Source organism: Candoia aspera, chromosome 1, assembly GCF_035149785.1.
Source record: "Candoia aspera isolate rCanAsp1 chromosome 1, rCanAsp1.hap2, whole genome shotgun sequence".
Classification (NCBI taxonomy): Eukaryota; Metazoa; Chordata; class Lepidosauria; order Squamata; family Boidae; genus Candoia; species Candoia aspera.
The window spans coordinates 295,083,801-295,098,221 of NC_086153.1; the positions used below are offsets into that span (position 1 = coordinate 295,083,801).

The 14,421-nt window shown below is 40.0% G+C and overlaps 1 protein-coding gene across 1 annotated transcript; it reads right to left on the minus strand.

Moving 5' to 3' along the window:
• Positions 1-1,218: 1,218 nt before the first annotated feature.
• On the minus strand, positions 1,219-13,543 carry SYNDIG1L (synapse differentiation inducing 1 like). The gene is made up of 3 exons (XM_063293605.1): positions 13,085-13,543; positions 9,655-9,792; positions 1,219-1,565 (listed from the first exon to the last, which is right to left on the minus strand). Exons 1-3 carry the CDS (start codon positions 13,499-13,501, stop codon positions 1,407-1,409), a joined length of 714 nt encoding a protein of 237 aa, XP_063149675.1. The 5' UTR covers positions 13,502-13,543; the 3' UTR covers positions 1,219-1,406.
• Positions 13,544-14,421: the final 878 nt, after the last annotated feature.

The window sequence follows — 14,421 nt, forward strand, 5'->3', positions numbered from 1 at the left end:
TTAACAACCACTTGTTCAGCAACCATTCAAAGTTATGATGGTGAATGAGGAGACTTACGACTGGGTCCTCGTAGTTGCAGCTGTTATAGTGTCCCTGCAGTCACATGATCACGATTCGACTGGCTTGCAATTACAATGGTCGCAGTGTTCTGTGGTCATGTGATTGCCGTTTGCGACATTCATTGCCAGTTTTCAACAAGCAAAGTCAATGGGGAAGCTGGCAGGAGGTTGTAAATGACAATCATGTGATGTCACTCTTAATGACCATGTGGGGTTTGCTTAACAACGGCAACCAGAACGGCCACAACTGCCATTGTAAGTCAGCGTGGTCACATGACGTTGCACTTTATGACTATGTTGTTTAGCAATGGAGTTGCCTGTCCCAACTCCACTGTTAAACAACATAGTCATAAAGCGCAAAGTTAAGCAAGGACTACTTGTATATGAGTTTGATTCCAGATGGTGACACCTAGAAAAGCGTTTCTAGATGTGATAAAAAGTAATCATGCTGTATTACCTCTTGATGAGTTTTTCACGTCATAATGAAATATGAAATAATATTAATTCATTCTGTTTGACACTGTAATATGTATCCTAAAATATAATTAAAAACTAGAAGGCCCAGAGGAGTTCCCCAAGGCTGTTCAGTTAGAATTACTATAATTAATAACACTTTTTTTTGCTTGTCTTCTTTAAAGCAGGTGCTATCTTATAACTGAAGTGACAGCTGAATATGATTCTTCAAAGATGAATGAGATGAGACTATAGGGAAAATCTGACACAGAAGAGAACTGTAGGCGGGGAGGCAAGCTGTATGAACAATAGCTCTGAAAGAGAGCTTTGGGGAAAGCTGGCTTCTTGTGATAGATACTCACAGATGAATTGATCTTGTAAGTAGAATCTCTGGCACAAAATAGAAGCATCTTGACAAATACCACTGCATACCCCCAATCCCCCAATGAAAGTTTTTCAATGAACATTCCCCCATTTCTTTCTCTTTACCATGTGCTCTGTATAAGACAGGGGCTTAGCTCCAATAGGCAACTGAGCTTCACAAATGGCAGGTCTAGCTCACAAGAAAATTGGTCTGAGAACACGCTGCAGACTTTTTAGAAAAAAAATCCCATTTCCCCCTTTTGTTCTTGGCAGTCTCAAAATCCAGGCTGTTCAAGCATGCACTCATTTTGCACTAAGAGTTTTTTTTTTGTAGCTTGTCAGTCTATAATGTAAAGTAGGTCAGTGTTCATTTGAAAAAAAAATACAGACAGTTTATTTGAATATGTGAGGGAAAAAAGCTCCTTTTCAGTCCTTGTAAGCATGGTGTCCTTTATGGCATAGAAAAGCACTTAATCCAAGAGGCCTATCCATCAGGGGCAGAGTGATGGGCACTTTATGCAATGATTTTATTATACATGCCCACCTTTAGATAGGTAAGCAATCAGTGTTACAATCACTCCAACATATACCCCTGTGCCGATGGTAATTGAAAGTGCAGCAAGGAATAGCGCTCGTCGAGAAGCTGAGCTTGCCTGGTGAAAGTCCCCCTTGGAGATGGCCTTACTTGTCTGGAAACAAACAAAACAATACTTAGGTTACTATATAATATATTATTTACTGTAACTTGTTATAGTTAATAATATCAGCTGTTTTTCAGCAAAGGAATCCTCTTCTTGTCTACTGGAAATTAGTTCTGTCTGGGTTGGATGAATAAAGCAATTTAATTCTATTACAGTCTTAGGCTGAAAACTAATGTGAAGTTACGGTTCTGACAGACCAGAGAGACCCAGGTTCAAATCACCACTCAGCCATAAAGTTTATTGGATTACCTTGAGTCAATCACTATCAATATAAGTAACTCACAGGATTTCTGTGAAGATTTTCTCTCATTTTTGATATATGAATTGTAAATCAATCACAATATAAAAACATTTTGCAATCCATCTGTCAATCAATGTCACAAATGCTGTCCAAGGACAAAGATCAAAGTCTGGCTATGATATCTGGGAATGCTGAGAGCTGTTTGCTGGCTGTTTTGGCAAACAATATGGAATGTTCCATCTCTGCCTGGTCCAACATTTATCCATTCCTTCAGTGACGGCATGTTATTACTTCTCACATATATTTCCTTTGAAATAAATTGACCCAGTTTCACTAAAATACTTGCATGTTATGTTCATACAACAGGCATAACCCAGCCAGCTTCTTAATGATAGTTCTAGCAGCACATTTATCAAACGTATAGGCCAACTCCATCATGACTCTGGGTAGTGTACAGCATGAAACAATTAAAGCAGAATAAAACAAAACCAAGCATTCAGAAAAACATTGTGAGATCAAATATCCCACAAGGGATCCACCAACCACTCTAGTCTAAGGCTTGGGGGAAGAACCAGGTTTTAAGGGCTCATTTGAATAGGGCTTGGGAGGTATACAAATCTTGGGGGGGGGGCATCATTCTAGAGGGCAAACACTGCAACAGAGAAGATCCACTTCCTGTATTCCATCAGATGACCCTCTTTAATTGAAGGGACCCAAAGCATGCCACTGCTGCCTGATAGTATGAAGATGCCAATAGAAGAGAATATATGCAGCTCAGGGTTGAACTGTGTAGTCTTTGGTGCTCTCTGAGCTTCGTTGTTTGATTGCAGACATTTCATTACCTGACTAGGTAACATCATCAGTACTGGTGAGTGTGGGGTTTGCTCCCTATTTGTATGAAGTAGCTTGCCCTGCCAGTGTTGGTGGGAGTATGGTTTTCTCCTTGGTAGTTTCTTCATTAGGGTATTGTTTTCTGCTTGATTGTTAGTCAGGCAATGAAACGTCTGCAATCAGTCAAGCTCAGAGAGCACCATGGATTACACAGTATGAAGATGGGCAGAAACTACAGAAGACAGTCCCTCAAATAACCACCAGGCTCTATGCCATGAAAGGTTTTATAGGTGGATAACAAGTGCCTTGAATCGCACCTGGAAGCCTACTAGTAACCAAAGCAGTTAATGAAGCATAGGTGTTATGTGAAAATACTGTGGTACACCCATAATTGCCCATGCTACTGCATTCAGAACTAGCTACAGCTTTCAAGTGGCCTTCAAGAACAGCCCCATATACGACACATTGCAAAAGTCCAAATGCAAGTGACCAAGCATGAGTGACAGTCCTAGAAGCCTCCCAGTCCAGGTATGGGTGCAATTGGCAGAAGCTGTGAGACAAGAAGACCCCCAAGTCACACACCAGTCTTGTAACCCCATTCAAGACTAAAGATGGAACATCTTCAGATCTAGGTGGTCCAATAACCACAGCTACTTGGTCTTGTCAGGGTTGAGTTCCCCATCCAGAGCTGCACAGCTTCCAGAAACTAGGATACGACCTTGACAGCATCACTTGGTTGAGTTGTACAATTAGGCATTGTTTGTGTATTGATGATACCTGACCCCAAACTGATGGATAACCTGATCCAGCAGCTTCAGGTAGATGAGGCACTCCATTTTGTCAGGGGTCTCTAGCTTGATCTCTTCCCCCCACCCCACCAATATCAACTGGACCTGGCCACAGAGAAAGGAGAACCATTGCCTTCCTAATCCCTAGAGCTGGGACTATATCTAATCCTATAGACCAAATAGTATATTCCTATATATTATATCTGGAACTATGCTGGTTCTTGTATGTACCAACCTTTTTTTCTTTTCTTCACAACTGAATGTCTTTTAGACCATGTCCAGTTAGGATTCTCTAGAAGTGTGATATTCTGACCAAGCACATTATATCTCTAGGTACATGGTCCTGTGTCAACAGAAGGCCATCTCATAAAGCTCTTTCCCATTCCTTTCCATGGAGCCTCTCCCAAACCAAAATGTTTGACCAAGAGCAAAAGGTCTTTTTTTTTCTTTTCCAAATCTATCTTGAGTACTGATTTTGCATAGTTCAGGGATCAGGATCCCTGAGTTTAACTCTACTTTTTTAAAAGCTGCACCTCTAGAGTGGAGTGCTAACTTTGTCTTCCCATTCCCAAGCCTCTTAGGTTCCCCAAAACGATTCTTCAAGAGTTGTGGAAGAATTCCCACAAGCCCCATAGTGGCAGGAACACATCACCCCATTTGTTGCCATCACTGAACTTGCTCATAACGGCTGCATTAATACGGTGAACAGCAGTGGCTTTTCAGTTGTTGGTTCAGCATACTGGGTGGAATGCTGCTGAATCAAGTACTATGAGGATTGATTTGATTCTCCAGGAAATGTCAGGTTTGGAATCTGAATACTAGAATTATAAAGAATTAAGCACTTTATAACACCCAAGGATTTATTTCACTGTCTTCCAAAACACATACACACAACCAGACAGCGTTCCTTTGAAATATGCATTACCACAGACTTTGTTTTGCATTCTAGAGGGTATCTTGCTGCTTAGTTTCCTACTAGTGTTACATCCTTCAAAAGGTCTACATTATTCCTTTGAGCTTAATTATTTGTGCCCCTGACAGATGTTGATTCATTTCCACCTTCTTCACATTGTTCCCTTCCTAACAATAACAATACTGCTGCTTGCTAAAAAGAAGGAAGGAAGGAAGGAAGGAAGGAAGGAAGGAAGGAAGGAAGGAAGGAAGGAAGGAAGGAAGGAGGAAGGAAGGAAGGAATCAGTGTTGGGAGCTAGAAATATTTATTTTTAATTTTCTACATTTGACTGATCAACATTAGGGCTTAGTCTCTTTGTAAGATTTGCTAGATGGTAGCAAAGAGTTATTGTTTTCTGTATCTCTTCGCTTCCATCTAGAGATCAACTGGATCTGTGCAGCCCTTCTGTGCAGCTCTCATCAGCTGCTGAATAAGTCTTACTGAACAGCTGCAGTGGGCTACTTTCAGGTATTTTGGTTCTTGTGCTGAGGTAGCAATGACTCCAAAGATAATTTGTGTGCTTGTGTGCTTTTGAGTTATTCTTGACTCCTAGCTATTGCTTGAACCATTGCCTTCTTCATAGGACTGGGAGACTTTGTCATTGGCGCAAAGTCATCCAGCTGGCTTTGTGTCCAAGGCAAGACTAGAACTCATGCTCTCCTAGTTTCTAGCCTGGGGCCTTAACTACTAAACCAAACTGGCTCTCAGAGACAATAGATCAGTATTAACTTCAAAGCCCAGTGCATAAAGTAGCTGTTGAAGCCAGGGTTCCAATCTCCACTACAGCAAAACAACAATACCCAGCAACTGGACAGAAAGGTGTCAATTAGAGAGGAGCAGGCTGCTGACCTGAACTGCAGTTTCACAAAGTTCCTCCTACATGTCTAGTAAATTGTCCACATGGGAGGTCTTGTGCTGGGATAAGAGAGAAAGCACTACTTCCATACCAGAACATCTAAAACCAACTTTGGGCTGGGTGCGGATGAGCCTCAAGTCTATCCTGTTTGTGGTTTAATTGGCTTTTAACTGACATTTGTGTGTCATATCTCCTTTTGCTCTTTGGTCACTGTAAATTACACTTGACATTTTGGGTGAGAGGAATATGGGCCACGGTGGGGAGAGAATCATGCAGAGTGGGTGGAACTGTGTCACCCTGATAGGTGGGGCCAGGATTTTCTATTGTTTATGGTTTTGGAAAACTAAGTAGGGAAAATATCAACTAGGCTCCAAGCAAAGGAAGAACACTGACCTCTCCTATGTTTTATTTTGGCTGCCAGGAGCTCTCAGGAAATAAGCAGCCGTTTCTTCACTACTGATTCTCTCTTCCCTGTAGCTATTAGGTTTCACTATTAATTGGTTTTACCGGTGGGTTCTTTTATTGTTTCTTTCCCTAATGCTTTTGTGTGTCTGTGTATGTCTATGCATGTGAGTTGGATCCAGAATCTGCTTCTTGTAGATGAAAGGCTCCTCCCCAGGAGGTTTCTCATTTAGAGATCCTACTGATGGAAAGAAGGAGGTGATCCTGATTGATTCTCTTCTCCTGTCCCCAAATCTGCTCTCTAAAGGGTTAGAATAGTGGGGGAGGTAGTACTGGGGGCTAAAAAAGGGAAAAGGGGGTAAGAAAGATGGCCTTCTCTTTCTCCCTGCCTTTTTCAGTTCTTGGTACCTTTCTGAATGAACTCTCCATCCAGACAATGTGCCGGTAGTGCAAAAGAATTTGCATTCAATCTGTTGCTTTTTAAAATGATTGTTGTATTTTAATGTTGTACAATAAATTGTTTTCAAACTACACACTATAAGGTATAGTAAAAATCCTATAAATAAAGTTAAACTGGACCTTAGCATAGCTTGTATTTAAAGACTTTGGAAATCTAAATATAATGCTTACAGATAATTTTTGTATTTATATATTATTATTTCTTAGGTTTTAATTTCTCCAGGGTCAATCTGACAGCATAATTCAGCATAACTTAGTAGAAATCATTTGGCATTATGTAAAAAGCAACCTTCATATTGCAAATGTTTTAAACTGCTTTTATTTCCTTCTGCAAAATTATCATACAGCAGAAAGGTAGTTGGTATAATCCTGGGGTCCCCAAGTGTGGCACCCAACAGTGTCAACATACTTGCAGATACTTCCCTTGGTGCTCACCAAGCAGCTGCTCTTATTTTTACTTTTTTTTTTTTTAAGGAAACAGGTATGCCTGCTTCCAGTATCATCTTCATTTCTGACAGTGTCTTTGGGCCCCAAAAGGTCCCTTTACATTTTCTTAGAAAATAAAATTGCTTAGTGACTGCAGCCCTGTGCATTCCAACCTGAACAATGGCAAAGGAAGCAGGAATAGCAGGGTGTGTTTTGCAGGAATGAAGAAGCTGATTCTAGCAAATCAGCAGGTCATGACCAGCACCACAGGCAGCCATTGTGTGAAGTTCTCAAAAGAGGCTCTCTAAATTTCAAGCCCAGCCCCAAAGAGTTGGGGACAACCGGTGTATTCTCTGTAGATCTCAGTCAAGCATTTTGTAAGTGTCAGAAAGAAAATTACCACTTAAACTGAAAATGATGAGGAAAGCAGTGGTTAAAAAGAAATAGACAAACTATTTTTACCTCTCTGGTTAAAAAGATACAAGTGCACTTGTTCAACAATCAATTTTGGAACCTTTTAAAGAAACTATGAAACAAAAAGTTGCTACTAAAATCTGTGAATGATACCAGGCCTTTTAAGTACTGCGTATTAAATGAAATGGAATAAAATAATACATTATGGGGCAATATTACAGGTAGTCCGTGGTTAATGACAGTAATTGGGACAGAAATTTTCATCACTAAGTGATGTGGTTGTTAAGTGCGACATCACATGGCTGCATGGCTTAGTAATGGCAATCCCTGCAGTCTCCATTGCCATCATTAAGCAAGGACTGCAGGCTGTTAAGGAAGCACCTCCTCTCAACTTCCTGCTGGCTTCCAACAACCAAAGTCAGTGGGGAAGCCAGCAGGAAGTTGCAAGTCACAGGCAAGTAGCTGCTGCTGGGTGGGGGAGGGTGTGTGAGGGTGTGTGGGTGTCTGGCAAGGTGCGGCACAAGTGCAGAAGGGGCTGGGTGAGGGTGCCTGGGTGGCTCATGAGGTGCAGGGTGAGTGCAGAGGGGCTGGGGGAAGGTGCGCATGGCTGGTGAGGTGCAGAGAGGCTGAGAATGGCTGCTGCCAGGTGGGGGAGGGTGCGTGAAGGTGCAAGCACCCCAGAGCTGCAGTGTGGCAAGAAGCCCCAGAGCTGTGGCGCCTCCTTGTGCATGGCCGGGATGGTGAGCACAGAGGAGGAGGCAGGCAAAGACAATGAAGGTCACCTTGGGGGGGCAGTGGGGGGAGGTCATAATCCGGGCTGGCTCATATTTTTATCGCATGGCCATGGGGGCACTGCGACAATTGTAAGTTCAAGGACTGGATGCAAGTCCATTTTTTCAGTGCTGTTGTAACTTTGAACAGTCACTGAATGAATGGACGTAAAGCAAGGACTACTTGTATTGCTTATTTATCACTTATTCAAGCAGATTTAGTTTCCATCCTTCTATTTTAAATATGATATTCATTGTATTGTTTATTATCATCTTTGAGACTGAAGAGGAAAAACAATTTTTCTAATGGATGATCACCATCTGATTTTTAACCTGCTGTATGTTTAAATCTACTGCATGCAATTCTTCAAAGTTTATTTGTAGTGTTGGGCACAGAAATATTGATACTCTGTGTAGGTTGCTGTGGTCTTTTTTGAAAAGCAGTTGGGAATTTTTCATTGCCTGCCTTTATTTTAAGTGGATCTTTTCTTCATGAACGGCTTGCCACAGAATGTTATCACTGTGCAAGGCTGGAAGAAGCAGGTCTTTTACTTCTGGTCCCAAATAATTTTTCAGGACTGGTGCTTCAATATGACCAGGATAATTGGATGAAAAGAAGCATTAGCTCTGTCAGTATACTACTGTGCTCTGTAAGGCTCACCTTTATCATGGTGGCCCCACGGTAACAGTGTTTTGGTATTGTATTAAAAAGTCCAATTGTTTGGTCTGTCTTTCTATTTGAACACTTTGGATACAGTTGTTCGGAATTCCCTTAATACAAAGTGGTGGCTATCCTAGAAGGCCTCCAGATTACCTTAAAATAGGGATGGGACAGCTTGTGGCTTAGGGCTATGTGCAGTCCTCAGAATAAATTCATGCAGTTCTAGCCTCATTTCAGAAGTTTTTTGCAAGCTGTTTCAATTTCTGGTAATAGAGATCTACCCTTATTTCCTACCAGGCAGGGATGAAAAAAGAGTGAGAAAGATACATGCATGTGTGTATTTGAGAAAAAGAGGAAAGTAGGCTCAGCCACCTTTGGCACTTGCCCTCTCCGCTGCTGGTTTCAGCCCTCTTCCTCACCTGCATTTAGCTCAGACAGGTTACTCATGAGGATGAGTGTCCACAGAGGGACAAGGTGAGCAAGTGACAAATACACATCATGACACTTTGACACAAATTCTGCCTCTTAAGTATTTGCATGCAACATCGGAAAGCAAGTAGGAAAGGGTGGAGTTTGAGTCATGATGTCATGATACACATTTCATCTTTTTGGTGTCACTGAGGTTAGGTACAGATGCCAATGTTCTTGAGGAAGTAAAGCCCACAGCAGAAAAAATACTTTAAAGGACAGGTGATGAATCCTGAGTCTCACCTGTTCATTAACTCAGATCAAAGCAGAATTCTGCTGCAAAACAGAGAAGTCTGAAGTCGCCCAGAGTCCCGCATGAGGCGGAGATGGGCGGTGAATGAATGAATGAATGAATGAATGAATGAATGAATGAATGAATAAATAAATAAATAAATAAATAAAGTCTACTATTTTTCTCCTGTTCAGACACAGACATTACTCATTAAGTTATGTGAAGAAGATGATGATCTGAGCTTTCTACAGGACCAAGTCAGATGGGAGTAACTTTAGAGCAGTTATTTAATTTATATACTATTATAAATAGTACTTACTACATAAGTAGTAATATTGTGGGTTTTTTTCCTTAGTCACTAGATGACTCTAGCAATGTTTTTTTAAGGAAAAAAAAATCTACACAGGGAACATTTTACATCTCAAGAAAATTCCAAATCATTTTAGATTAGGTTTGCTATTGTGAAATAGTTGTGGCATGATGAGTAGTTATTCCTATCAGGACTCATATATCAAGGCATTTAGTAAGCCAAGACTAGTGTACATACAAGAAGACATTAGCAGATGTGGATTCTTACCCCTTGAGAAAAATAGAAGGCAGCAATTCCAAGGGGCCAAAAACAGCAGAGCATTGAGAAAATGGCTAAACCTAGGTGGTCTCGTGGAGGAAGCATCAGAAAATTATCTTCACTCTCGCTGTCACTTGAAGAGTCACTCTGGAAAGCAAATTAATTCGAGGACAGTGACCAACAGCAGACTTTAAGCTTGGCTCACAAAGCATCCAGCAGGACTAGAAATCCAAACACTATGCATATTTAATGTGGCTGCCTTGACAACATATTTCTCTTCATACCTGGTAGGCGAATAATTTTCACAGGGCAGCAAACTTCCCAAATGAGGAATATAACACAGTCACAAATTATTATTTTTTTTAATGTGGATTAAAATATGCCAGACTCTAGACAGCTTTGGCTGCTGCACATAATAAAAACTGGAATAATAATAATAATAAAAGATATGCATCGGGAAAGAACATATAAAACAGAACCAAAACATGCCAAACAAAAACTTACAGGAGCTTACCTATCACCCTGTCCTAAGGCCTGGGAAAATAGCCAGGTTTTCAGTGCTTTATGGAACATCATCAGGGTGGAGCCATACTAGTATTCCAGAGGGCGGTTGTTACAATGGAGAAGGCAGTAAGTCCAGCCCAAACTCAAGGAACAGAGTCAGCCTCTGGGGTCCAGGCAACTTACCTGCCGCATAACTGAGGTTAATATGAATGGAAGGAGATCTAGAAGATGATGTTTGGGCACAGTCTCCACCATGTTTTGCCTCTTAGAAACGAAAATACCTGACATTGCTAGGGAAGCAGATATGCTATCTTGTGTGCTGACTGAGAAGTTTCCCCTTGGCTTCAGTCCATAACTCATTTATTTTGAGCGTCTAACAGATATTTTATAGACTTGGTAGGATTTCATTAGACTAATGATTTTCAACTATTAATACACTATTTGTAATTTTTAGTTTTATGCTGTGTTGATCTATTGAATCTTAGCTTATTTAAGGATGGAGTAGGCAATCCAGACCTTCCTGTGACTACAATTGCCAAAAATGGGTGCAAGTTTCACATCATTTTGAGAAAAGAGTCACACAAAAACTGTCATGAAAACCCTGAATGAGGTTTACCATAATTAAAATATAATAATACAAGAAAAGGCCCAGACTTCCCCAAAAGTTTAAAGAAAAATAAGCAGAAAATCTTGGCCACTGTCTATTTACTATGTATTTATACTGCTATACTCCCCAAAGACTCATGGAAGGGCACAAGTAAAACTGAAAACCAAAACACAGTGAAGTAATAAGCTGAATAAAATAAATAAAAATAATAAAATCACAACTTCAGCAATACAGAAAGAGATATCCAATGACCAAATGTCAGTTCCCAACACCCTTGCACATAGCTCTGGACATCCAGGCGCAGTCTGGATTTTCAGAGGAAGGCTGCTCCAGAGTGTGATGCTCATAGAGAAAAACACCAATTCCTTGCTCTCTCCCAGGTTTCCTGTGCGGTTAGGATCCACATGAAGCAGACAGTCCTGCAGGTACCTGGTGCCAAGCCGTGTAGGACTTTATTACTTGTATCCAGAAATCTAGGGCAACCAATGCAGTGTCTGCAATGGAGGTGCTATGTGCAAGTATGGGCTCTTACCTGCTAACAGGTAGGCTCCTTTTTCTGCCAAATCTACCAGCAATTGCCTGCTTCTCTTATCCTGTGACTAGGAGAAGTATTTTCAGGCTGAACCCCCTGGTCCAACCTCCCCAATCCTCATTCGTCCAATCAAATCTATTTGATTCCCTTGGGCAGGCTGGACATTTTGCAAAAAACCACTTAAATCAGCTTTTTCCCCACTCCTCCAAGCACCCATATCACTCTCTGTTCCCACTTCCCATTCTTTTCATTAATAAAAACTTATTCTCCCACTCTACTTTCATTGGAGCTGACAGAGACTGGATTCTTTATTTCCCACTTCTCTTACTTGGGGATGGGGGGGGGGGCTTTTTCCTTGCCCAGTCTTCCACACTGTGCATCATGAACCCACCAATATGACCTTTGCCCCTCCCCATAAGTTTGAGTGTGACTGCCATGACTAGCAAAAGGCTGCCCTTTCTGGTCTTGTATAATAACAGCTAAAAGCATACAATGTGTCTGTGTCTGTATGTGTAAAGGGGATGTAAATGGCAAATATATTTGCAAATACAAACAAGTAATCAGAATACAAAACTAATCCAATAATAATTGTGTGTATAAATAAGGAAATAAGAATTTAACATTACATCAGGTCCAAAAATATTTAAATATCTGTCTTCAAATCATTTATTACAGATGAATCCTAATTTTTATGGGCTTTTCTTGTAAGAATTCCCAGGATTTGAGCAAAAGACTGGCGTTTAGGAAAATAAAATAAGGACAGATAAAAGTGGTAACAGCCTGAGTAGTACTATATTAGAGGCTTTTTATTGCTTTATAGCTTAGTGTCAAATATTTGGGTCAAGAAAAAGTTCAGTTTCTTTCATCTGAACTTGCTTTCCTGTTATGCATACTTAGTCACAATCTTATGTTATTAAATAACTGAATTAGTAACACATAAAATTACAATAATAATAATAATAATAATAATAGTGATGATCGTGTCAATAGTAATATAGAAACAATGTTAGAATACTACTCACTGCTGTCAGCTTCCATCCCTGATGTAAAGCAATTGGCATCCTATGGATTTTTCTTTTCTCCCACTGAAACCTGCTACTTCTGCATTATCTTGCTATAATATTTCTAGGACATCTATTATTATCTTGGCATTTAAGTAACATTTTCACTCTCCTAGTTTTCCTCTTGTTAAGTAGTATTTTTGCAATATTTCCCCCCCCCCCATACTTTCATTTGACCTTCTTTCCAGCTGCATTTTCACATATTCTTTTCTCCTTCTTAATACTGTTGTTTCACTCTGGGAGGAAAAATGGACTTTATAGTTTCTATAAGCCATGTCATCTTCATCCCCTTAATTATGGGACAAAACGCTAACCATAAAAGTTCTTGAATTAAAACATATTTTCCTTTTCCCTCTCAAACTGAACTCTCAATTTACTAGTTGGGGATTTGGGATTTCACTGGAAAATTATTTTTCCTGAGTATTGGTGAAATGGAGCCATTTTTCATCTTTAAGTACATTCCTCACTTAGGTCCTAAGGTCCTAAGCTACTAAAAATTCATCTTAGCCATATTATTCTTAATTAATTATGCTTTAATTTATAATTCTCTGAAATAAAGGAAGCTGTCTCTTGGGTAAGAACGGTTATCATGCTATATATATATATATATCCATTTTGCCTACTATTATTGTTTATATATTAAACATTTAGAGTTGTTTATTTAAAAATTAGTCCTAAGAATGTATACTCAGAAGTTTCTAGGTGTATATTATGAGTGTACCCTAAGAAATCTACCTCATATTCCTGCAATTCCTCTTCCTCTACTTCATAGGATACTGTTTGGATTTTGATGTCATTTTCCATTAGAGATTGTCCCTGTGTTTCTTGCTCATCAGAAGCATCAGCAGAGGGCTCTTTGTTTTCCACGAAGGTTGTCTCACAATTGTCACCTTTGTTGTCCTTGACTTTGACACAGTTTTCATCCTTCACCAGGATGAAATTTGGACCATACAGTGCTTCAACAGCCAGCTGAAGAGAACTGGCATCCAACAGCTGGTGAGTCCTTGCATTACCTGAATTTTGGAAGATATAGGAATATAATTTGCCATGGCAACGATGGCCATGATAATCCTGGTGATAAGTATAGCTACCATGGAGGTGTCCATTGCTCTTGGCCAATAGTGGATTCTGAAGTTCACTCACACTTTCCATTCTTCTAAGAACTCAATGTGAGATGCTTCTGAGATAAATTAGTGCCCTGAAGGAAAACAAACAAAAGGCCAATAATGCATAAATTGTAGAAATGAATTAATGAATTCAGCAGTGATGGCATCTGTGCTGTACTAAAGAGATGTCTGTCTTGGTGGAAATCCAAGGACTGCAGCCATATCAGATATATTCTAGGTTGTATCTTGACCCACAGCACTTGAGCAGTGCCCTTCAGAGAAAAATTGATGGAGCTCTCTTATCTTAAATCGACATCACCTTTTCTTTTGTTCCTGGGATAATGTTCAAAAGTATTACTAAAGAGAACAAAAATACAGAAGAACAAGGCATGATGCAAAGAAATCAACATGGCTTTCACAGAGGAAGATCATATCACACTAACCTTTTTGCTGTTTTGAGAGTGTCAACAATGTAGACATGGATGCTCAAACAATTAATATGCTTGGAAATTTCAGAAAGCCTTGGACAAATATGTCACTGAACTCAAGTGCCATGGGACTGTAGTGCTATCATGGATTTGCATCTGGTTAAAAAAACAGAAAACAGAAAGAAGTAATAAATGGGCACTTCTTAGGTGAGAAATATAAAGTGGGTTTCCTCATAAATCAATGTTGTAGCTTTTTAATTTGTATATCAATTATATAATTTTTTAAAAAAAATGTATATAAAGTTTGATGTGTTCATGGGTTCAGCCATGGGTTCAGGCTGCTATTGGTTAATGCCAGGTCTATTTGTAATAATCACATTTGTCTACAAGCTGGTTGTGCATGAATGAGCAGACCTGGAATGTATTACCAAAACATGGTAATGGTTAGGACCCAGATATAGCTTTGTCCTAGATTTGCCCTTCTGGGTTTTGGGTCAGCAGCCACAACTCCAAGGCTTGGTGGGCACATGGCGATATC

Coding starts and splice junctions, on each gene's coding strand:
- SYNDIG1L (XM_063293605.1), bottom strand. CDS start 13,501: ATGGAAAGTGTGAGTGAACTTCAGAATCCACTATTGGCCAAGAGCAAT. Junction 9,793..13,084: donor AGGAATTGCAGGAATATGAG/GTAGATTTCTTA, acceptor TTTGCTTTCCAG/AGTGACTCTTCAAGTGACAG. Junction 1,566..9,654: donor CCTTCTATTTTTCTCAAGGG/GTAAGAATCCAC, acceptor GTTTGTTTCCAG/ACAAGTAAGGCCATCTCCAA.